Source organism: Panthera pardus, unplaced genomic scaffold (genome assembly GCF_024362965.1).
Source record: "Panthera pardus isolate Hobbes unplaced genomic scaffold, ASM2436296v1 HiC_scaffold_18, whole genome shotgun sequence".
Classification (NCBI taxonomy): domain Eukaryota; kingdom Metazoa; phylum Chordata; class Mammalia; order Carnivora; family Felidae; genus Panthera; species Panthera pardus.
In genome coordinates, this window is record NW_026526743.1 from 14,458,684 (window position 1) to 14,481,752 (window position 23,069).

The following is a 23,069-nucleotide window of genomic DNA, read 5'->3' on the forward strand; positions in this document are numbered from 1 at the left end:
ATTGAGGTGGTTGCCGCTTTGGGGCTGTTATGAATACTAAGGCTCTGAACACTCGTGTATGAGTGTGTGAGTGGACATGTTTGCTCTTGGGTATATACCTAGGAGTTGAATTGCTGGGCAGTGTGTTAATTGTATTTTAACCACTTGAACTGCTGGGCTGTTTTCCAAAGCTTCCTTTTAAAGTAGCTGCACGATACTCCCTTGTGTGGATGTACCTTGATGTACTTAACCAGTCCCTTACTGTGGACACTTAGGGCTTTCCAGGTCTTCTTCTATCACAGTCAGTGCCTCTAGTTTGCACTGAATTTTGCTTACGTGCGGACATATCCATTGGGCCAATACCTAAGACTTAAATTGCAGGGGCAAAGGGAATGTACCTATGTTTTATAAGTTTGAATTTATGCTATTCGTGTAATTACAAGTACGTATCGAGAACGATCAGATTCGTGTGAGGAACATTCCAATTTTTCCTCCAGTGTTAATGGCCAGCAGGTGCAGTCACCTTAGAACCAGCAGCCACTGGATTTCCCAGTTTTATTTTGGTTAAACCTTGCATACTACGGGACCGACGTTGGCATAGATGTGACATCAAGTTGAGGCAGGTGCTCAGAGCACATAAACCTACATTCATTTTTTCCAACGTTTCCCCTAAATCTTCCTTCTCTGGTCCCTCACATTTAGTGCAGTGCTTGCTCCTAAATGGTCCTTGTAGCATATCGTGGCTATCGTTTGGCCTTCTTGATGGCCTGTGAAGGTTAAAAGCATGAGCTCTGCGGCTGTGTGATCTTGGGCAAGTTACTCAGCCTCTCTGTGCTTACTTCTTCTCCACTGAGATGGGAGTAATAGTAGCATCTGCCTCACAGAATAACCGGGAAGGGCTTCACAGAGCCTTGGCACTGGTTGCCATCTAATTTCATCTCTGAAATTGGTGACTTTCAGCACCACTACTTAAAGAACTCTTTCAGACGTTCTCACTGGCTACAAAGAGAGCTTTTTGAGTAACTATTTAATGTAATTGTAAACCTCTAGGAAAGTAGCAAGAATGGTCTAAGGGATTTCTGAATATGCTTTATCTGGACTTGCCAGTTGTTGGCTCCATTTGTCTTATCGTTCCCTCTTCCCCGTCCCCCCTCTCCACAGGCATACACACACACACGCACACACACACACGCATACGCACACATACATACATATATGGATGTTGTGTTTTGAAGCGTTTGAAAGTTAAGTTGGAGAACGTCATGGCCCTTAACCTCCTAATTCCCCGGTGTGTATTCCCCCAAAACAAGAACATTCTCTTCCATAAGCACAGTATAACTATCCAAACCAAGACATTTAACATACAAGACTCATCTAACTTCAATCATACTTCAATTTTATCAGCTGTCCCAATAATGCTCCTTATGGCCATTCTCCCCACTGGCTCACAATCCAATTCTGGATCATGTGTTGCATTTAGCTGTCACAGTTTTCTTGTAAACAGAGAATGTTTAAATAACGGCACCAAGGAAGGCCCCCCTCTTGCTCCTGGAAGGCTCCATGCCTGCAAGCAGGAATGGCCAGTTCATGTGGCGCCATCTTGTGGCAACAGCGGGAATAGGTTATAAACCACTGCGTTGGGCAGCTGTGAAATGATTCCCTCCTTGGTGCCCTAAAACATTAGGTGATATTCGTATCATCCCAATTTTTATTAATCATGTAGGACACTATGTTTTAAGCATTTCGTTGTTTCAAATCCATATACTTCCGCATAAAATGAGACTTAGTTTCTCAAGTCTGGACCCAGACGGGTGAAGCACAGCGCTCTGTCTAAAAGTAGGGGCTTGGCCTGAGACACCTGTGGGAACGGATCTGGCCGCCACAACATTCCAGCGGTGTGGTATTTGGTAAGAGACTTCTCCTTGCGCCTATGTTTATTTCTGCAAAATAAGCCTTACAGAGACTTCCACCTGTGGGAACATTTAACAAGGTCATGGGTATAGTTCTTAGCAATGTACCTGATAGGTGGGAATTCATTCATAAAGGTTAAGAGATGATTATTATTCAAGCTTTTGTTAGTGGACAAGTTTAGACCTGAAGTCAAATTCACCCCATTTGCTATAACCTTCTTAATCAAAACCACATTCAGTCAACAAGTATTTTACTGATCCCCAAGTCCTAACTATGTGCCAGGCATTGTTCTAGGAGGTAGGGATACCGTGGTGCCACCCAAGCCAAGGTAGTCACCTTCGGGGGCAAATTTCTATTCTGGTTTTGAGGAAAGACAGCTACACGAGCAACAAGAATAGTGTTGAGTGTTAGGTGCTAGGTAGGGAATTCAAATGTGCTACAGAAATAGTAACGGTGTGGCTCTTTTGGATTTGGGTTGGCCAGGGAAAGCCTCTCTAGGTGAGGTGAGATTTGGACCGAGTTCTGAAAGACAAGAAAGAGCCAGTCATGCAAACATGAGGATCCGGGGAGTGAACAGTCCAGGCCAAAGAACAGCAAGTGAAACAGCCCTGAGGTGGGAACAAGCTTGTTTTTTTTGGAGGGGCAGAGGTTACCGTGTCTAGGACATGGTGGTCAAGGGCAAGGTAGGCAGGGGTAGCTCGCATAGGGCCCTGATGAAGCCTTCAGCTTTTATTCCACGTGGGATGGGAAGCCATTTGTGTGTTCAGATCAGGTGGAAAAAGTGTTCAATCTTTCTAAGAGTAGAAAAAGCTTCGTCCCATGGTCTGCGTATAAGTGCATTAGCTTCGCATGACCACTTAAACGTTTTGGGAATCTCTGATGTGTTAAAAAGTCGAATGGGCACGATGCATGGTGACTTCCATTACAATTTTTGAAACAGAAACATATTTTACAAAGAGGAAACCGGAACCAACATTTACAGAATCCCTGAGGCTTATCTGTACTTCTGCCAACCACTTAAAATCACTCTAATAAGATCTTCCCAAACAGTAGCATCGCTGGGCTTAGTATTCTGGCTGAGGAGTCAAAGATATTTCAACATTTCTGTATAACGTGGGAAACTCTTTTAAAGAAAACCTTTTTTTATCTTTTATTTTTTTATTTAAAAAATATTTTTTTTAACGTTTATTTATTTTTGAGACAGAGAGAGACAGAGCATGAACGGGGGAGGGGCAGAGAGAGAGGGAGACACAGAATCCGAAGCAGGCTCCAGGCTCTGAGCCATCAGCCCGGAGCCCGACGCGGGGCTCGAACTCACAGACCGTGAGATCGTGACCTGAGTTGAAGTCGGACGCTTAACCGACTGAGCCACCCAGAAGCACCCCCCCACCTTTTTTTTTAAACAGTTCCAGACTTCTTTGAGAATCTGATCAGTGCTATGGACTTTCTCCCCTGAAAATGCTCTGCTTAAGATGAAGAAGGGGGTACATCTGAGTCCTCTTGGAATCCTCTCTAGATTCCCCGTGTGACAGGGAGGGCTCCCCCTTGTGGCCAGATCCACCACTGCCATAGACTCCCCGCCCCCCCACTCCGCCCGCGCCCCCCCCCCCCCCCCCCCCCCCGCATGGGGAAGGAGTGGAAGCTCCCCATCTGGGGCTACTAAAGAGGTTCTTTCTGGCTGGCCCATGCACTGGCAGCCCAATCTCTGATAAGGGTTGAAATGAACTCTAGGGCCTGATTTCTGCTCTCTGGGGACAAAAGGGGATTTGGAGGAGATACCCTCTCCTTCCCTCAGGGAAGGGTTTGGCTTTTTGTTTTTGTTTTTTACTGTTTGTTTATTTTTGAGAGAGAGAGAGGAAGGGGCAGAGAGAGGGGGAGAAAGGATCCCAAGTGGGCTCTGTGCTGACAGCAGAAAGCCTGATATGGGACTCGTTGGGACTCAAACTCACGAACCAGAGCCTACGGAGCTACTCAAGGAAGGATCCTTAATCACTGTTTTCAGATTCAAGAGGCCTTTGGGCAGCCTTCAGATGAGAAGCTACTGGCCCATCTCCCCAGAACTGCTTGTGCCGCCCATATTTACAGTTATAGGCGGGGAATTTGCTGAATAGATGAAAGGGTATAGAATGATTTGGGGTTTTAGGGAATTTTTTCCTCAATCACCCTTGATTTGGAAATTGAGAGACTGAAGCCCCCAAATTAAGATAATTAAGAAGCAAGATGGGGCAGAAACAGGGCTATCACTTCCCATTTTATAGCATGATATGAATTCAAAGCACAGACTCTTGTATCAGACTGCTTGGGTTCAAATCCTGCCTTACCCCTAAAGTGTCCTGGGATCCTGAGCAAGCCCTTTAATTTGCACCTAACCTCCAAGATTGTGTTGACAGCAATAGGACAGCATTGGTGGGACTGTGTCAAGAACAGAAACTGGCCTGTTACAATTGCTAAATAAATTTTTTTTTAATGTTTATTCATTTTTGACAGAGAGAACGCGCAGGTCGCGCGAGCTCAAGCGGGGGGAGGAGGCAGAGAGAGAGGGAGACACAGAATCCAAAGCAGGCTCCAGGCTCTGCGCTGTCAGCACAAAGCCTGACGCCGGGCTCAAACTCGCGAACTGTGAGATCATGACCTGAGTTGAAGTCAGACAACCGACTGAGTCACCCAGGCGCCCCTAAATAAATTCTATTGATACTGTTTTGCAGTGAAGAAAGGCAGGCTCAGAGAAGTGAAATTATTTTGACAGGAAAGGATGCAGGAAGAGCAGGATTAGAACTAGGGCCTATCTCCAAAGCCATTGAGTGTTGTTCACCCCCAAACCAGTGTTTTTCAAACTGAAAGGCAAGACCCCGTAAAGGGTCAGAAAATCAGTTCAGCAGGGCCTCAAAAAGCACTGAAAAAAAAAAAAAAATCCGAGTGTATGGTGCCTATGAGTAAATAGTATTTGATGGCACTTACATTTCATACAGGTATCTATCTATCTATCTATCTATCTATCTATCTATCTATCTACAGGTAAGTATACCTATGTGTGTACTAGGTCATTACTCTTGACTACTGATACCCCAAGGAGTTTGTACACAAGGCTTCAGTGAGATCCTCCATGTGTTGTAAACCATCCCAGGAGGGACAGGGGTTCCAGTTAGCTCAAGGAAGACTCAGAAATAGGGGAATGGGCCATGAACTGTTGGGCATGGAAAGGGGAAAAGAGGGTAGGCCACGGTAATCTTGAATCTAGATGAGAGCGGAAGGGTTAATTCTTGAAACAAAAAATCCGCAAGAGCATACTCTGTGCCAGAACTTTGGCTGGGCAGTGTTAGCTACACAGTGATGACTGGGACGGTCCCGGTCTTTTCCCTGGTGGGGCGCTCTGTGCAGTGGAGGAGACAGACCTATCACCAGACAGTAAGACACTAAAATGGTCAGGGCTGTGATGGGGGAAGCCCATGAAGAAGGAATACAGAACAGCAAGTTCCAAGCTGAAAACCCATTAGCTGAGGTCGAGTTCCAGTATTAGGTTTACCTCTGGGGAACCTAAGGCCCGCCTCTGAGCCGTACTTGCTTCTGCATCACTCTCACAGACTTAGGTGGACCTAAGATTTTTCACTTCCCAGCTAGGCCTCCTAGAAGTATGCACTAACCAATGTGTTACTTGCCAAGCTCCGTGGCACACTGGAACCCAAATTGAGGACAGCAGGCCCTACCCAACCTATGAGAAAGTTCTAGGAGACAGATGTCTCATAGGGCCTAGTACACTAGCTAGCAAGTGGGCCAGGATCTGTGCAAAGCTCTTTTCTTACAGGGCGATTTTAAGGCCTTTGCAGGCCCAAATTACCCCATAAAAGTCCAATCCCTACTTAATTGCACATACTGTATATGATGAGCAGGTAGGGTTAGTATTTGGAGTCACAGAATGTTTAATTGATATAAAGTGTTCTGTTTGACATTAAAAAGTCCAATAGCTTGGTGACACAGCTCTGTTTCCATTTTGCAGATGTGGATTCAGAGGCACAGAAAACCGGTCAAGTCTTCTGCCTACAATCACCAGCAAGGGAATGAATGCAAAGCTGGGTTTGTGAGGCTTCAGAGCCTATACTCATCATGAGGGGACACACTGAAAAGACAACTCTCAAAACCCCCGCTCCGGGGCTCTTTAAGAGCCTCGGAACTGGGAGGAAAGGCGAGATCACAGTAAAGCGAGATCAAAGCGTATGTAAATAAAGACCAGGGGCTGCCGGGAAGTATCACTGCGGCGAGACATTAGGGAAAGCGGGTGTCAGAGTCCTACTGCGCCTGCGCCATCCTGTCTCTTCTTTCCGTCGGGCGCTTGCGCGTGGCACCTCGGTAACCCACATCGACCCAAACTTGCCTACTGTACGCATGCGTCCTGCTCTGAGTCAGCCTCTTGCCCGTTCTTGCGCTTGCGCTCTAGCGCTCTCCGAGTTCATCTCTCGCTCTTTGACGTCAGTTCCTGTTTGTGGCGGGAGAGGGCGGTATTTCCGGCCAGAGGGTGGGAGGGGGCGGTAAGCGGGGGCCGGGGGGAGGGGGCGGGGGGGCCGCGCCGCGCGAGCCGTTGGGCCTGGCTCGGAGAAGGCGTTGCCGCTGCCGCTGCAGTTGCCGCCGCCAGGAAACACAAGGAGCGGGACCAAGCGCAGCGTGGCGATGGGCGGGAGTAGGGCCCCGCCGGAAAGGCTGGGCGGTCGCCGGTGACAGGTGAGTGCGCCAGCGCGTGTCCCCGAGTGCCTCCCCCCCACGATGGTCGCGTCCGGACCCCCCGCAGTGCGGCACTGGGCCGTACCACCAGTGCCCGCCGGGCGGGGACCGCGGTCCTCGGAGGCCCCCCTTCCGGAACTGAGTTGGGGGCGGACGCGCCGGGGGCGGTCAGACCAGCCCTGAGGGGCCGGGGGCGGGGGCGGCCGGCCGTACCACTGAGGCGGCGCAGGGGGGGGGGGGCACACCAAAGTGCGTTGACCGAACCACTGAAGAGCTGGAGGCTGAGGCAGTGGGATGGGAAGGGAGAGCCCGACCGGTGTGCGTGCCTTACCGAGTGTAGGGGGCCGTACCTATTCGGGGCTGTGGGAGCAGTTCCTTGAGCGTGTTTGGGGGAGGTGGGGGAACTGCTGGGGAGGGAGCCGTACCAAGTGCGGCCGGGGTAGCGCCTTGTGGGTTATACCACTGAAGTGCTGGCGGGGGGGCATCCCGAGAGCGTGGAGGAGCTCTGTATCAAAGGAGGAGGGTTGTGCTGTTTATAATCTTTGAGAGGACGGGCGGGGGTGGGGGACAGCCCCCAGTGGGTGTTCTGTGGAGTATCTTGGGAGGGCTGTAACGCGGAGTGTTGAGGAAGGGCTTCTGCCTCCAGAGTTTGGTGGGTGGGGCTTGGGGGTTTACCCTGAGCTAGAGCACGGAGGATCGCTGTTGAACTTGTTGATGACTTTGGGGGGAAATTGTATGGTCACTGGGATTGTTGTTTGGTCACTGGGACTGTTGTCTACCGCAGAACCTTTTCATGTTATTAAGCTTTATTTTAAGGTGTGTGGGGTACCCCTGGAGCAAATCCTTTGATTCTGTGGGCAGGAGATGTCTTGGAAGCCACTGTCTGAAGGTTCCTGAGCTTTCTGCTCCGTATTAGGGAGGGGAGGAGGTACTGAGCTTAGATTTGAGGAGCCATGTCCGCTGGATCTGCTTGGTAAGCCTTAGGAGGAAGGAGTGTTTAGAAGAACACCTTTTCTGGCAAGGCAAGGTGGCTGGGGACATCTTGATCCTTGGGATTCTGCAGACCCGCATCCTCTCATTTGGTGGCCGCTTGGGCTCAGCAAGAGGCCTCTGCTAGAGTAATCAGGTGGGTCCTCTGTGGTCTGCCTTTCAACCTTGTTCACTTTTCTCCTCACAGAGAAGCACTGGGAGTTCAGTCCTGGCCAGACCTTGTGGTGGGGGTGGGGGTGGGGGTGCAGATGAGCCAGGTGCCCATCAGGCCAATGCAGATCATGGTGGGCTCCTCCATCCTGGCCACGAGGCTGTTTGTGTCTCCCCTAGGGTAGCTGTACAGCCTTCTGTCGCGTGCCATGTTTACGCTCCCCACCAGGCGATAACAGTTGGCTTCACCATTAGGCGGCCGTGAGGCTGAGTGCTGTTTTCCCAGCTGTTCCTCTCTGCATAGGCCAAGGGGATTTGGGCGGGGGGACCCTGGCCCAGCCTGACCCTTCAGATTTCTCTGAAGGACTTCGGGTAGCCAAATCCCCCACAGATCTAGTTTCTCACTGTGGTCACTGGGTGGGTGCTTGGAGCCACTGCCCCTGCTCCCTAGGCCAACTTGTGACCTTGGCTTTCCTGGTAACCTTTGCCCTGGGTCTGGAGTTCCCGGGAGGGCTGGCTGTAGTCCCTGATTGACCTGGCTAACGTGGGCTGGTGATACGGTCAAAGGGGGCAGATGGTTGCTTCTGGTCTACATCATTGGCTTCCAAGCTGCCTGGCTTCTGTGGTTGTGGTTCCTAGAGAATGGCCCTGGAGTCTCTTCGAGACCGTGGTGGCTCTGTAGAATTTTTCTCCACCTGGGGTTTGTTTCTCTGGTTTCCTGCCAACTTTTAGAGGGTTTGCTGGATGGGGTTGACAGCAGCAATAAAAACAATAATCATGAGATTGATGGCTGATGTTTATCGAGTGGATTCTGTGTGCCACACACTATTCAGAATGCTTCACATGGATTAGCGTGCTGAACACTCACATCCTAGAGCCACACGTACTGTTGTCACGATCTCTGTTTTAGAAGGGGAAACAACAGACAGGCAAATCTTTTCCAGAGCCAGTGAACACACATCCACTGTTATGTCAGGCATGCGGCAACCCTTTTAGACCCATGACCTCATTTAAATCTCAAAACACACTTATGGGGTAAGTATGAAAATGCCTGTTTTTTAGAGTCCTAAGAGCTAGGTAGGCGTGTGATGCCCATTTTACAGATATGGAAACTGAGACACTGAAGTGAAATGATTTTCCTGCTGTGTCACAGCCAGAAGTAGTAGAACCGTGACGGGAACCCGTGGGCCTGGTTGGCCTCAGTGAACCTCTTGTTGACAACATAACTAGAGCGGTGGGTTAGTTGCCCCCCCCCCCCTCCCCCCAGGGGTGGATATGGTGTCTCTCTCCATTTTGAGGAATGAGACACTGGGGCTCAGAGGAAGAATCGCTTTGCCCTCTGTCAGACCCTAGGCGGCAGGCTGGGCTTTGAACCCAGGTCAGCTTGCCCCTGGTGTCATGCGTTCTTTGTTCACCAGGTGCCAAGCTGGAGTGGGTCTCTGTCACCTCCAGAGCCCTGCCCTGGACCCTGCCAGCTGCACCCTTGGGCCTGCCCTTCCGTTTAGCCTGGGAGCCCAGGACTCTGGGGCAGCCAGTCCAGCGGTTCTGGACTTGCTGGTGAAACTTGGTCCCCCCACTCAGAGTTGAGCCAGAGCGTCTTTGAAGCTGGTGCATAGTGTGTGCTGGGAGCCAGGAGAGAACAGCAGGGGAGACATGCAGGGGATGACCTAGCTACCAAGGGCCCTGGTGTTAGATGTCCCTGCACAAGATGGTGTGGTGGGCCTGTGTGCAGGTTCTGGTGCCGTCACATTCTTGCGGTGTGACCTTGGGCCACAGTGTTCACCCCTTGTGCAGTGGGCTCGGAACGGCCCCCACTGAGGCTGCTGTGCGGATTTCATGAGTCAAGCCACGAGAAGCTTCCAGAATGGTGCGTGGCACTGCGCAGGTGCTCAGTCGGCAGTCCTGAGGGCATCCTCAGGGTGTCCTTCCCCCCACCCTACCCTCAGTCCTCTCAGGTGTCCGGGTGTCCAGCTCCCTAGCCTGGCCCAGCCAGAATCCAGGAATCCGTGTCCTGGTTTCTAACCCCTGTAAAGAGCTGCACTGAAGTGATTATCTGAGCATGGGGTTCCGACCCGGCCCTACCACTCCCTGGCTGTGTGACCTTGAGCAGGTTCCTCAACCTTTCTGAGCTTTCATTGTCTGTGTCTTGGGATGAGAATTCCCCTTGGTAGGTTGTTGTGAAGGGTAAATGGGTTGATTTGTGGAAAGCATTTATAGCCCTGCTGGCCTAACAGTCTCCAGCAAACGTTTCCTGTTCTCACTATTTCAGAAGAGTGCCTGACACACGATGAGCCCTCAGATTATCTTAGCAATTGTAATTCTTCATTATTTCTGCTAGGATTCTGAAGGCCCTTCCCCGGTTACAGATCCCTTGTCAGGGAACACCGGGAGGAGGGCCTGGCTGAAATTAGCATCTCCATTTTCCCAAGGAGGAAACAGGTTTTGGAGGGTTGGGGCGGGGGTGGGGACGTATAATCAAATAAAGAGTGGCGAATGCAGTACCCAGGCTGCCTCCTCCTCCCACACAGTTGCTGCCCAGAGCTCCTCCGAGGTCAGACTCTACCTAGCTCCTTTTCAGACGGCAGGCTCTTTCTAACCCTCCTTCCTGTATGTGCTTTTATTGAATCTCCGACACAGCCCACCAGGAGTAGCAGGAAGGGCCTTGACCCAGGTGAGAACAGCCCTTTTGAAGGCTGAGGCAGAAGGTTGGGTGTGAGCAGGGTGAGTAGCAGAAGTGCTGGAGGGAGTCACCTGTGCAGAGCCACGTGGGGGGGCGGGGGGGGGGGGGAGAAGTGTGCATTTGACCCCTAAGGCATTGCAGAGCTGAAGCTTTTCGGTGATCCGCTATCATTTATCGAGCACCTGCTGTGTGCAGGTGCCAGGGTCATGGTGGTACACTCAACAGAGGCGCCACCTCCATGGAGCTGAGGGAGACAAGTCCTAAACCTGGTGAAGAAATGACAGGTTAAAGGGAGGTGCCGGGCAATGGGTTAAAATGAGGCGTGACTGGGAGCTTCCTTAGTTGAGCTGTCAGGAAGGCCTCGGAGCTGATCCCAGCTGATCCCAGATCGACCAGGTGAGCGAGGAGAAGGAACAGCCTTGGGGCATGGTGGAGGGGAACCACAGTGCCAGAGTTGAAAGCTTGGCGAGGCCAGGGACCTGTGGCACAGAGGCCTCAGTGAGGGGGCGGGTGTGGGAGGGGAGGCCAGGGGCTGCGAGCGGGCAGGGGTCGGAGCCTTGCAGACTGCTCTGAGGAGCAGCGTGGTCAGATTTAGAGGGTGCCTTTTGCCATAAGAGGTTCTCACTCAGACTTTTGCCTGGGGTGGGGGGTGGATTTTAGAGCCGGTCAGGGAGTTTCACATGCCTCCCACTTCCCCCTTGAGTAGAATCACTGCCTTAGAAACGGCCAAGGGTGATGGTGGCCTCCCTCCTCTGTGGTTTTCACACCGCATTCCCCAGGGCCCATGGCTGTTCCGTTTAGGGACAGATGGGGGGAGGCTTGGTGAGGTGATTTGTGCCTACCCCTCCCCAATGCAAACAGCTGGGCTTAATATTAAATAACCGTGCAGAACAACGGTGATACCTGATGAAGCCTCGACTGATTCTACCTTCCACTCAGCTTGTATGCCAGAGGGCTTGCCACATTCCTGGTGTGGCTCTAGAACTTGGAAGACCGGACCTTAGGGGCCTACCTTCTAGTGGCGACAGGTGCCCAGCAAACAAATCTGTGGCGGGATATCAGTTTGTAATAAGTGTTATGAAGGCAAACTGAATAGGGATCAGGGGAAAGAGAGTGTGGGGATATTACTGTGTTTTAGCTGGGGTGATCAGGGAGGGCCTCCTGGAGGAGGTGACATGTAGGTAGGGATTAGAGTGCTGTAAAAGGAGCATGGGAAGACTTGAGTGAAGGTCCCTTAGATTGAGGAGGAATCGGCTCTGATTCCCACCTCGCAGAAGCCTGGAGAACCTTGGTAACCTGTGCCGGGTCTGGCAGTGTTGGGGACGGGCTCTGAATTTGGGCAATGTGGCTCCAGAGTCTTCCCAAACCAGCAAGGTGCTTGGTAATTGTGGGTGAAAGTGGCTTCTAATCCTGCACCTGAGCCTCATACTTAGTGCAGTAAGAGGGGCCAGGCTGTCTCTGAACTGTCTTCCTGGAAGGAGTGGAGACCCTCAGAGCAAACCTCCTGGGGTCTTTCTCCTGGGGAGAAAGCCTTTAGGGTGGGAAGGGATGGAAAGGAGTGTCTTTTGCAGTTGATCTCCAGGCCTCTGGAGGACTAGGGACACCCCTCCCTGGGCCTCTCTTCAGCTTCCCAAGAGCTCTCAGTGGAAGGCTCTCAACCACCAGGCCTCTGGGCTGCACGGTGGGGTGGTTCCGTGGCAGGCTCTTCTGGACAACCAGCCAAGCAGCAAGAGGCCCAGCTAGGGGAGACAGCCCTGGGAGCAGGACCAGGAGGGAGGGAGCGAGGGAGTGGGGGGGGGGGTGGAGGGGCGGGGGGGGGGGTGGGAGCTTGGGCCTGGCCCCCCTTGGGGGGCAGGACCCACCGCCAACTCAGCACCCGCAGCAGAGCCTGGCTGCACTGGGTGCGTGAAGCAGGGGACAGCAAGACGCTCCGGGGTTGGCTAAGGGAAGACCTACATGTAGAGGTCCATGCAGGAAGTTCCTCGAGCCCAGCCGTTCTGCCCAGGAAGCTCGTCCGCAGATGTTGTTTCTAAGGGTGAGGCCAGAAATCCAAGCCTGCCTTGGTTTGCCACCTCGTGAGCCCTTTCCGAAGGGACTGGGGCAGCTGCCGCTCTGTCGCCTCTCTCCCTAGCCCTCCCTGGCCTGATTTCAAGGTCTTCATCATAAGGTGGGTTGTTGCGTCGTGGTCCGGGCTGACCTGGGTTTGCACCCTGCTCCTGGCCTCTCCCTTGGTTGCTCTGGAACCCTGGGTCCTTGTGTCAACTCTTTGAGGTGCATTTTGCTCAGTGGGAAAGGGAACATCCCCTCCAAGCGGGGCTGTAGGGTGAATTCAGGGATCTCATTTGTCAGAAAGTGCTTGACGTGGGGCCTCCTGGGACGGTGCTCCAGGGGCTCCTGGGACGGTGGATCCGTGCTGCTGCTGGAGATGGTCAGCCGGGGTCAGGTTGGGCATCTGAGCAGCCAAGGGGCTCTGGATGCAACCAGCCTGGGCTTGTTGGTGGACCGGTGGGAGGAGGTGGCAGGCCGATTAGCTGAGTGAGGTTCCTGCCGGGGAGGGCTAGGGAGGAATATTCATCACACCTGTCACCAAGGCCCCCTGGCCCCCTCAAGCCAGACATGATGCTGAGCAGCCTGCGCATGTGTTGAGCTCCGGCACAGCAGCCTATGAGTGGGTAAGAGTCACTGCCATTGGTAGTTAGGAAACTGAGGCACAGAAAGCTACATAGAATGCTGTGTTGCCGAGAGCTAGCAGGGTGGCCTTTTTGTGCTGGGCCCTGCTCTGGGGCCTAAGGCCTGAAGCGCCTGCTCTCACCTGTCCTCACCATGACCTGGGAGCTCAGTGTAACTTTCCTCCCATTTTACAGATGAACAAATGAAGGCCCATGCGGGTTATTAGATTTGCCCAAAGTCACAGTGTTAGTTGGTAACAGACATGAAATTTGAACCCAGCTCTATCTGGGGTTAAGTTTGCTTCTTTAAGACTGACTCTTCTGCCTCTGATCAATGCCATGGCCACTGTTTCTGAGGTCATTAGTTGTGGTGGTGGTGTTTTTAAAAATACTTTATTTTGGGGGGCGCCTGGGTGGCTCAGTTGGTTAAGCATCCAACTTTGGCTCAGCTTATGATCTCACAGTTCGTGGGTTCGAGCCCCGCGTCAGGCTCTGTGCTGACAGCTCAGAGCCTGGAGCCTGCTTTGGATTCTGTGTCTCCTCTCTCTGTTCCTCCCCTGCTCACCTTCTGTCTCTCTCTCTCAAAAATGAATAAAGATTTTAAAAAATTTTAAAAAATATTTTATTTTTTATTAAAATTTTTATTTTTATTTTTTTTTTTTTTTGAGAGATAGGGCGTGAGCCGGGGAGAGGCAGAGAGAGAGAGAGGGAGACACAGAATCTGAAGCAGGCTCCAGCTCCGCATTGTCAGTACAGAGCCTGATCTAGGGCTTGAACCCACAAGTCTTGAGATCGTGGCCTGATCCAAAGTCAGACATTTAAATGATGAGCCACCCAGCCGCCCCTAAAGATTTTATTTTTAAATAATCTCTACACTCAATGTGGGACTCGAACCCACAACCCTGAGATCAAGAGTCGTACGCTCCACTGACTGAGCCAGCCAGACACCTCTCATTACTGTTGTTCCAAATGATCTTTTTTGTTTTCTTTTCTCCTAGACAAAGCCAGCACTAAGTAGGCCTCAGTTGTTCTGGAAATGACTGGATTAGCTCTGTTCGATCCCTGCTTTGGAGATGGGGTACAGCTGCCTGTCTCCACCCCCTAATGCCCAGAGAGCCCCGGCCTTGGCCAGCCTCTTCCTTTCCCTGAGCCGAGGGTGGGGGTGAAGGTTGGGAGGTACTCCCCTACCCCTGCCTTGGGGTCTGATTCCTGAAAGGCCTCTGGAGCCAGCCCGTGGCTATTTTTGATCATTTGTGTATCCCATTCTTTCACCAGATAATTTATCGAGTACGTACTATGTGCCGTGTATAGTTTTAGGTGCCAGGGAGTGGCATCCAGTCTGCTGGAGGAGGCAGAGAAGTAGTGTTTGTTGTACAAGTGCTTGGTGCCGCCGAGGAAGGGAACAGAGATCTGGCCGGACTTGGTGGGAGGGGAACTTGGGGAAGGCTCCCAAGGTGAGGCATTCAGGCCTTGACATGAAAACCCAAAGGAACGGGCCAGGCAGGGGTGCAGCATAGGTAAAGGTCCTGAGGTGGGATATGCCTCAGTGTGGTGACGCTTGAATACTTGCCACTGGAGCTGGGAGAGTGGGGTGGCGGGAGAGGAGGGTGGCAGGGCTCAGCTCTGGCAGGCAAGTCTGTGCTTCTCAGACTGGTGTCCAAAGACCTGGAGGGGGTGGGGGTGGTGGCGGGTGTTAAGCATGTGTTTTTGGGGTAGTGTCTGCGACTTGTCTACTTTTTTTAGCTGTTTTCAACAAGTTAATATGGGCATGTCGTGAATCATCTGGATGATTCCTTTTAACCAACTAGTGACAGTATTAACATAGCTGCTCTTCCATAGCTCTGATGAACTAAGGCTCAGGCTGGCCCTTGACTTTGGAGTTGGCCTTTGTGTCATTACCACCTCTTTTCCAAAGTGCTGGCTCCATCCCCAGCTGTGTTTGAAGCAGGTATCGTTGGGTCCCCATGATGACCCTGGATTGCCCCCCCCCCCAAAAGACATCTTTTGAGATAACATAAGCACATGCTCAGGTTCGTAGTAACGTCCTGTTTTAGAGATGAGGACCCTGAAGTTCAGAGAAGCGACCTGTGTGGCCTGGAGGTAGTAGTCAGGATTTGACTTGACCAGCCCTCTGGGGGTGGATTTGGGCCTCTGAGCCCTGTCTCAGCTCTCTGGGCTGAGTGGGTCCGGGCTGGCAGTGATGGAGCCACATGGGAGCTTCTCTTCGGCAGGCTGGGGTCATCCAGCCCCTTGGGCCCCTTCAGCCTCCCACTGCTTCATCAGAGAGGTCCCGGACAGCTATACCTCCAGGAGGCCAGCCACTAGCCGTGTGTGGCTGGTTACGTTTTAGCGAATTAAGTGTAAATACAAGTAAAAATTCAGTTTTTTAGTTGCACTAGCCGCTATAGCTACATTTCCGTTATTACAGAAAGTTCTGTTGGCTAGATCAGCCATCTCCTGCACTCACCCACTGCGTGATCTTGGGCATGTGACGTATTCTCCCTGGGCCTCAGTTTCCTCTTCTGAAGAATGGGGATAGTAATAGCATCTGCCTCCCAGGGTTGCTAGGAGAATTGATAGGAATCCAGACCCGGCACGTTGTGAGCACTCAGTAAATGTTAGCCATGGGTCAGACTGCCTGTTTGCTCCTAGGTGCCCTAGGGATGAGGAGGGGACTCACGCCACCAGACCCTGCCTCAAAGCTGCTGGCCAGGGAAACAGGCAGATGATGATATGGAGCAAAGCCTATGAGGCCAGAACCCCTCAGCCAGACCGGAGGGGGGCCTGGTGTACTTGTGCGCGCCTGTGTTTGTGTACAAGGCGGGGGGGGGGGGGGGGGGGGGGAGGGCAGCGCCCGGGTTGCAGGGCGTTGGGGATGTGGGAGGGGATGTGGGAGGTGGGAGGAGACTCGGCCTCTTGAGTGTGGGCAGAGGGAGGTGGAAGAGGCACAGGGCTGGGACGGACGTGATCCAGTTTCCTCGCCTGCGTCCTGGCTGCCCAGCATTGGGTACTCAGTCGTTCTGTCCTCAGTTTCCTCTTTGGTAAAATGTGGGTCCTTGTGGTCCCCAAGTGAGCCAGAAGGTGAGGGTGTCGGGCCAGTGCATAGGGCTTCTTCCGGGGACAGCTGGAGAAGGCGGCTGTGATACAACCCCCGCCTCAGTGGGGCCAGGAGCTCCGCATCCCGCCTCACCTCCAGCCAGACAGTTCCCCATCTGTCCCTAAGAAACAGCCACAGCCCTTACGGTGAACTCCCAGGCCCTGCCCAGCCAGGCACCCCGGCTTCCGCAGTCACACGTGCCCCGTTCCCCTCCACCCTCCTGACTGGCTCTCGTGCAGGCCACCCCTGGCCTTGGTGCCACCCTCCTTCAGCCTGGAGTGCTCTTCCCCTCTCCCCTGGCCCCGTGGCTACCTCATCTCTCAGGTTTCTGCTCCCATTTCACCATCTCAGGGAGCCGTTTTCTGACCACCCTGGATAAAACTGGAAACCCTTACCCCTTCCCACAGACCTAGTCCTCGGTGTGCTGCTTTTATCCGTGACATTTGTCAACTTCTGTTACAGCATGTAATTTGCCTATTCGTTTAGCTTCATTTTGAGGCCTGCCCACCCTCCCCCCCTTCCCCCCCAAACTCCCCCAGGGCAGGGAGTTCTGTTTTGGTCACTGCTGCCTCCTGGTGACTAGAGCACTGCTGACACGGCCTAAGTGCCAGGTTTGTGGAATGAATGAATTCAGGACTTTTTTGTTTTGCCTTTACTTGACACAATTCTGGCCCCAAAAGCTGGGATTGTGTTTGCTACCGCTACCCTTAGTTAATGAAAGCTCTAGGCCCGGCCTGTGGTGGGGACACAGTGGGGACCAGGACACTCCCATCCCTGCTTTGTGGAGCTCCCAGTCCAATGAGGGAGGCACCATTACCCAGATAATTGTACAGGTGACTGAGCACATTAGACGTAAGTGCTGTGAGGGGACAGGTAAGGCTAAGGTCTGAGGATCTGTGACTCATTGTGGGGCAAGGACAGACGGGGGAGGCTTCCCTGAGGAAATGAGGATTTAGCAGGTAAAGATGGGTGAGCAGGGCCAGGTAGGGGACTAGTATGTGCAAAGGCCCTGGGGTGAGAGAGAGAGAGCGAGCAAGGAGTGTTCAAGGGACCAGGAGAAGGGGAAAGTGTGTGGGGGGGTGGTGCTGCTGATCGATGAGGCAGGAGAATAGGCAGGGGCCACTTCAGGTGGGCCCTTGTCTCCACAAAAGCCTTGGATGTGATCCCCAAGCAGGGGAGGGACAGGGTCAGAGCTCTGGTTGGAGGGTCTCTCACAGCTGCAGCCTGGTGCAGTCGGTGTGTTTGGAGCCCATGACCAGGCTGACTTCGATATCTGCCATGATTTCTGTGGGTGCTGCAAGGCCCTAGGTGGCGGGGTGAGGGGGAAGGTGTGGGGCGGGGGTGGCGAGGAAGAGAAGGAAATCTGCTCTGTGCTTATTCTTGTCCCGGTATCTTTTGCAGCCCGCCTACTCTTCAGTCTGCTTCCAGTCCTACCTGCTCCAAGCAGACAGATGGGGCAGCTGAGGGGAGTGTGTGGTGTTTAAGAGAAAAAAAAGTATCTTTAATGCTGTCTTTGTACCAAGGAGGTAGAGTAGGTAAAAATTCACGTAGTACAGAGATGTGCGACGTGGGAAGTGAGGGTCCCTGTGTCTCCACCCACCAGAGGAAATAATAACACCTGATAGGTGTTGATCGTTTGCCACACTGGCAAAGTTCAAAGGACTTTATGTGGATTAACTCATTTATGCCTCACAGCAGACTTGGAGTGTGTACTGTTCTAATTTACAGATGGGGAAACTAAGGCAAGGAAAGGGGAAGTGATTTGTCCAAGGTCACACAGCAAGTGGCAGAGCTGAAGTTGAGGCGCATTTGGTCCCGGAGGCAACTTTGACTCCCGCCCCCCCTATGCGTGCAATGTTTTGTTTAAACACGTACCTCCTCCTGGCCTCCAGCCTAAGGTACTCTTCCCTGGAACATCCACTGTCGATGATGGGGTGACGGCTTTTCTGAAGACGATGCTGTAGAAGACAGTTACACTTGGACGGTGACAAGGACGACTGGCTCAAGAATGTCAGTGTGTGAGAAAGAATCAGAATTAGGCCGTGTGCTGTGTACTTGTTGGTGTTGCAGAAAAGGGATGAGGGGGCGGGGCGCCTGGGTAGCTCGGTCAGTTAAGCATTCGACTTCGGGTCAGGTCATGTGAGTTCGAGCCCCGCGTCGGGCTCTGTGCTGACAGCTCAGAACCTGGAGCCTGCTTCGGATTCTGTGTCTCCCTCTCTGTGTACCCCTACCTCACTTGTGCTCTGTCTCTCTCAAAAATAAACATTGGGGGGGGAGAAAGATTATAAAAGTGCCTGGGAGGGTCGAATTCACAGGTACCGAGCGCTTAGGTCGCCTGGTGTGTGCTGTGTGCTGAGTGCGACACAGGCGCTCATTCACTCTTTGGTGTGGTCACATCAGCCGCTACTACAGAGCCAGACCCCTGTGCAGGCACTTAGGTTGCTTCCGGGCTCTCACTGTTTCAGCAGCTACACCTTCAGTCGGGGGTGGGGGGGGGGGTGACTTTGCCCCCAGGGAACATTTGGTAGTGGGGGAGGACATTTTTGATAGTCACAACTCGGGAGGGTGTGCCGTGGGCTTTAGCAAGTAGAGACCAGGAATGCTGCTAAACCTCCCTTGTGCACAGCGGTCCCCGTGACAAGAATTCTCGGGCCCCAAATAACACTCCTGCTGAGATTGAGAAACCCCGCTTTAGGACGACCTCTGTACGTTTTCCGAACCTCCTAAGCATTTTTTGCAGGAGAATTTCCGACAGGGACATTTTCCACTTCGTTAGTTTTGTTGAAGTGCCCTCCCAAAACGCGGAACCGGTTCACAGAGCTGTGGATGGCACATGAGGGAGTTGTTTCCCTCCGCTCGCCCCGTGAGCCTTTCCTTCCAGATTCCCATAAGCAGGTGCCGCCTGTTGAAGGACAGGTTCCTGTTGTCTTTGGATTATAATTTTTTTTAATGTTTATTTATTCTTGAGAGGGAGAGTGCAAGTGGGGGAGGGGCAAAGAGAGAGGAAGACAGAATCCTAAGGCTCCGAGCTGTCAACACAGAGCCTGATGCAGGGCTCGAACTCATGAGCCCAAGTTTGATGGTTAACCGACTGAGCCACCCCGGTGCCCCTGTTATCTTTGAATTTAATCTCCTGAGCAAGTCCTCCTCCAGGAGCTGTAGGGAAGGCAGACTAGAGGGCAGGCGACAGGCTCCTGGGGCTTGCAGCACAGGGAAGGAGCCCCACCTTGCTGTCTCCAGCTCCAGGAGATGCAGAGCCTCGGCTCCCCTCCTGCCTCCTTGTGCCATCTGTGCTGTCTGGCATAGAAACCAGGTCAGGGAGAGGGGGCCAGAGAAAAAAGAACTTGATAAATGGCAAGGAAAGGAATCTAACTTACTCTGAGCCTGTTCTGGGCACAGGGCTTCACTCTGCACATTCATTCCACAAATACTTACGAAGCACCCACTGTATACCCGGCACCCTGCAAGGCTCAGAGGATCCAGCAGGCCCAAGACAGGCAAGAGCCCCTGCCCTTACCATGCTGACATCATAGTGGGGGGAGGTCGACAATAAGCTATAATAACTAAGTAAATACATATGGTCACGCCAGCAATAAAGTGCTTATAGAGAAAAATAAAGGGTAAGGGGAGGTAGGGTGGGTGCTCCCTTTTGTCTAGGAGGCTTCTCAAAGAAAGTGACCTGAGCAGAAGCTGAAGAAAGTGGGGTGGGGCCCTGCAGATACCAGGGAGCAGAGCATCCCAACTGAGGGGCAGCAGGTGCAAGGGCCCTGAGGTGAGGGTGTGCTGGGGGAGCCACAGGAGTAGGCATCGTCGAAATGGAGTGTGTTTAGAGAAGTAAAGGGAGGACCGTGCAGACCTCCTAGTGTTCAGAGGCTCCTGTAAGGCCTCTGACTTTTGCTCTGTGTAAGATGGGGACACGGGAGCGTTTGAGCACAGGAGGGATGGGCTCTGACTCAGGTAGTCACAGGATCCCAGACTATAGATGTGAGGACAGAAGCACGAGAGCTCAGCGAGGCTTTACAACAGCCCTACCCCCTCGCCAAGCAGCCCTACTCTTACAAATGAGGAGACAGGTTTGGAAGGACCCTTCCCGGGGCCTGGTCCCTTCCCAAGGCTGCCACTAGGGCCTCTCCTCAATGGCCCTGCATCGTCTTGTAAGTTGCCTCTCATGGATCTGACTCCAGCACTGTGAGATGAAGCTTCTGAAGGAGCTACTACAGTTTGGAAACCACTGAGCAATACATAACACCCGTGAATCAAATAGATGGGAATAAAAATATCTTAAATAGGTTTTTTTAATGGTTTTGTTAAGTTTATTTATTTCGAGAGAGAGAGGGGGGGGGGGGGACACAGGGAGGGGCAGTGAGAGAGGGAGAGAGAGAGCCAAGCAGGCTCTGAACTGTCAGTGGAGAGCCAGATGCGGGGCTTGAACTCACAAACCGTGAGATCATGACCTGAGCCAAAACCAGGAGTGGTCACCTAGCCAACTGAGCCACCCAGGTGCCTCTTTTTTTTTTTTTTTTTTTTTTTTAAATGTTTATTCTTGACAGAGAGAGAGAGATAGAGCATGGGCAAGGGAGGGGCAGAGAGAGAGGGAGACATAGAATCCGAAGCAGGTTCCAGGCTCTGAGCTGTCAGCACAGAGCCCGACACGGGGCTCTAACTCACAGACCGTGAGATCGTGACCTGAGCCGAAGTTGGACGCTCAACCTACTGAGCCACTCAGGCACCCCAGGTGACTCTGTCTTAAAGAAGTTTTAAAATAAATTATCATAGAGCGTTTGAGACATAACGATAGAGTAAGTCAGTGACACTCCTGTAGTCAGCGGCTATTTAAACAAACAAAAGCTTGCCAGAGTGGTCCGAGCCTCCTTGGAGACCCCTGTTCAGTCGCCTTCCCCTGTCACTGTTCAGAACAGATCACTGCGAGCAGCGGTTTTCATTCCCATTCAGCTTGCTTCTGTGCAGAGCTGAAGGTACCCTGCCCCCACGCCAGCCTGCTCCGCAGGCTGTGGGGCTGGGGATGTGCTGTCTGCTCCCTCCTGGGGTGTATGTCCCATCTCCAGTGGGATCATTGTAGACATGGGAGCACTACAGTCACAGAGGGTGTCACTTGCCTGTGGCCACACAGCTGGGAAGCCAGCAGAGCCTGGGGTTGAAATTCCGATCCTCTGGACCCCTGGTTGCTCCTTCTTACTCAACTGGTGACGCGGTGTTCTTGAGGGGGAAATCCAGGCAGAGCATCCTTGGGGTGGGCGAGCCCTGGAAGCCAGGAGCCCCGATGTCGGCTTCCCGCATTCTCTGGACTGTCTAACCCAGCTTCTTTTTTTAAGCGCTGTGTGTGTGTGTGTGTGTGTGTGTGTGTGTATTTTTGAGAGAGAGACAGAGAGAGCGTGCTCAAGCATGGGGTGGGGGGTGGGCAGAGGGAGGAGACAGGATCTGAAGCAGGACTGTTCTGACAGCAGAGAGCCTGATGCAGGGCTTGAACTCACTGTGAGATTATGACCCGAGCCAAAGTTGGATGCTTAAACAACCAGCTGAGCCACCCAGGCGCCCCCCCACCCAGCTTCTTTTTTTATAGTTGTTGTTGTTGTTATAAAATACAGAAAAATACATTAAGCCCATTTTGTATGGTACAGTATAACAAATGGATGCAGAGCAGAGGCCTGCGTAACCACAAGAGAGTATGGTCAGCTCCCAGAAATCCCCCCTCCATTGCTCCCAAAGCTACCTGCTCTCCTGACTTTTGCAGATTTGTTTCCTTGACGTTCTGCACTTTTTTTTTTAATGCTTATTTATTTTGAGAAGGGGGGGTGAGTGGGGAGGGGCAGAGAGAGAGAGGGAGAGAGAGAATCCCAAGCAGAGCCCAGTGCGGGGCCTGAACTCACACAAACAGTGAGATCATGGCCTGAGCCGAAGTCAAGAGTCAGGCACTCAACCGACTGAGGCACCCAAGTGCCCCATCTGCATAGTTTTATGAGTGAGAAGCGCACCCCTAAACAAGTGGTGTGACGTTGTCTGTTCTGAACTTGCTGTGAATGGACTCACACTTGATGTGTTGCTTTGTGTCCGGTTTCTTTTATTTCACTGTGACCTGCTTACACTCTGTCCCTGTTGTATGTGTCCGTAGTAAGTGGAGGAACGTTCTGCTGTATGAATTTACCACTGCTTGTCCATTCTCCTGTGGGTAGGCATCCGGTCTGTTTGCAGATGGGGGGGTACTGTGAGTGTTGCTGTTGTATGTGCCCTTTGATAAATACACACACTCCTTTCTGTTGAGGGTTTGTGGGTTAGGGATTGCTGGGTCATGGGGTAGGCATATACTGAGTTTTAATTTTTACTGCGAGTTTTCCATGGTGGTTGAACCATTTCATACTTAACGCTGGGAGGTATTCCTTTGTATCCTTACCAACTCTTGGCATTGTCAGTCTTTAAAATTTCAGCCATCCTAGCAGGCGATTTTAATTCACATTTCCCCCTAACTAATGAGACGGTGTGCGTTCCTTGGTTGTGTGAGCGTCCTCTCTTGTGAAGTGCCCTTGCTCTTTTCGCCTTGCCTCCCAGGCGGCTCACCTTGAGCCTACAAGCTGCAGATCTGGTCCAGGCCCTCAGCGGACTCAGGCCTGGACACTCAAGGAAGCAGCTAGTGGAGATGGGGCCATACAGGCACTCCCTGCCGTGGGGTGTGTGGCCTGCGGGCCAGTGGCCAGGGCAGTCCCCTGCGGGCTGACACCTGGCTTCCAGAGGCTGTCCTCTGTCCTCCCGCCTGGGCGTCCTCCATCGGCAGCTCCCCAGGGAGCAGGCCATCCTCTTGGCTTCGGTGCCTGGTGTTTCATCACCTCTGGACTGCGTCACAGACACCTCAGCCGAGGCGCCACCC

At 52.5% G+C, this 23,069-nt stretch overlaps 2 protein-coding genes and 1 long non-coding RNA gene across 4 annotated transcripts in view; 2 read left to right on the top strand and 1 right to left on the bottom strand.

Moving 5' to 3' along the window:
* Window positions 1-6,091, top strand: part of CUNH19orf47 (chromosome unknown C19orf47 homolog) — a 35,994-nt gene extending 29,903 nt beyond the window's left edge. Inside the window, exon 9 of the mRNA XM_019432002.2 lies at window positions 5,885-6,091. Coding sequence (XP_019287547.1) covers window positions 5,885-5,949 — 65 coding nt within the window. The 3' untranslated portion in view covers window positions 5,950-6,091. The remainder of the gene's footprint in view (window positions 1-5,884) is intronic.
* LOC109256572 (uncharacterized) lies at window positions 5,790-7,234 on the bottom strand. Its single transcript, XR_008423345.1, has 3 exons — window positions 6,935-7,234; window positions 6,256-6,361; window positions 5,790-5,921 (listed from the first exon to the last, which is right to left on the bottom strand). It is a non-coding gene; the product is annotated as an uncharacterized LOC109256572 (long non-coding RNA).
* The window catches only part of AKT2 (AKT serine/threonine kinase 2), a 50,127-nt gene continuing 33,504 nt past the window's right edge, over window positions 6,447-23,069 (top strand). Inside the window, exon 1 of one of the 2 annotated variants that reach the window (XM_053905938.1) lies at window positions 6,447-6,603. The gene's annotated coding sequence lies outside the window, so the exon portion shown is untranslated. The remainder of the gene's footprint in view (window positions 6,604-23,069) is intronic. The other variant, XM_053905935.1, reaches the window with a different exon arrangement.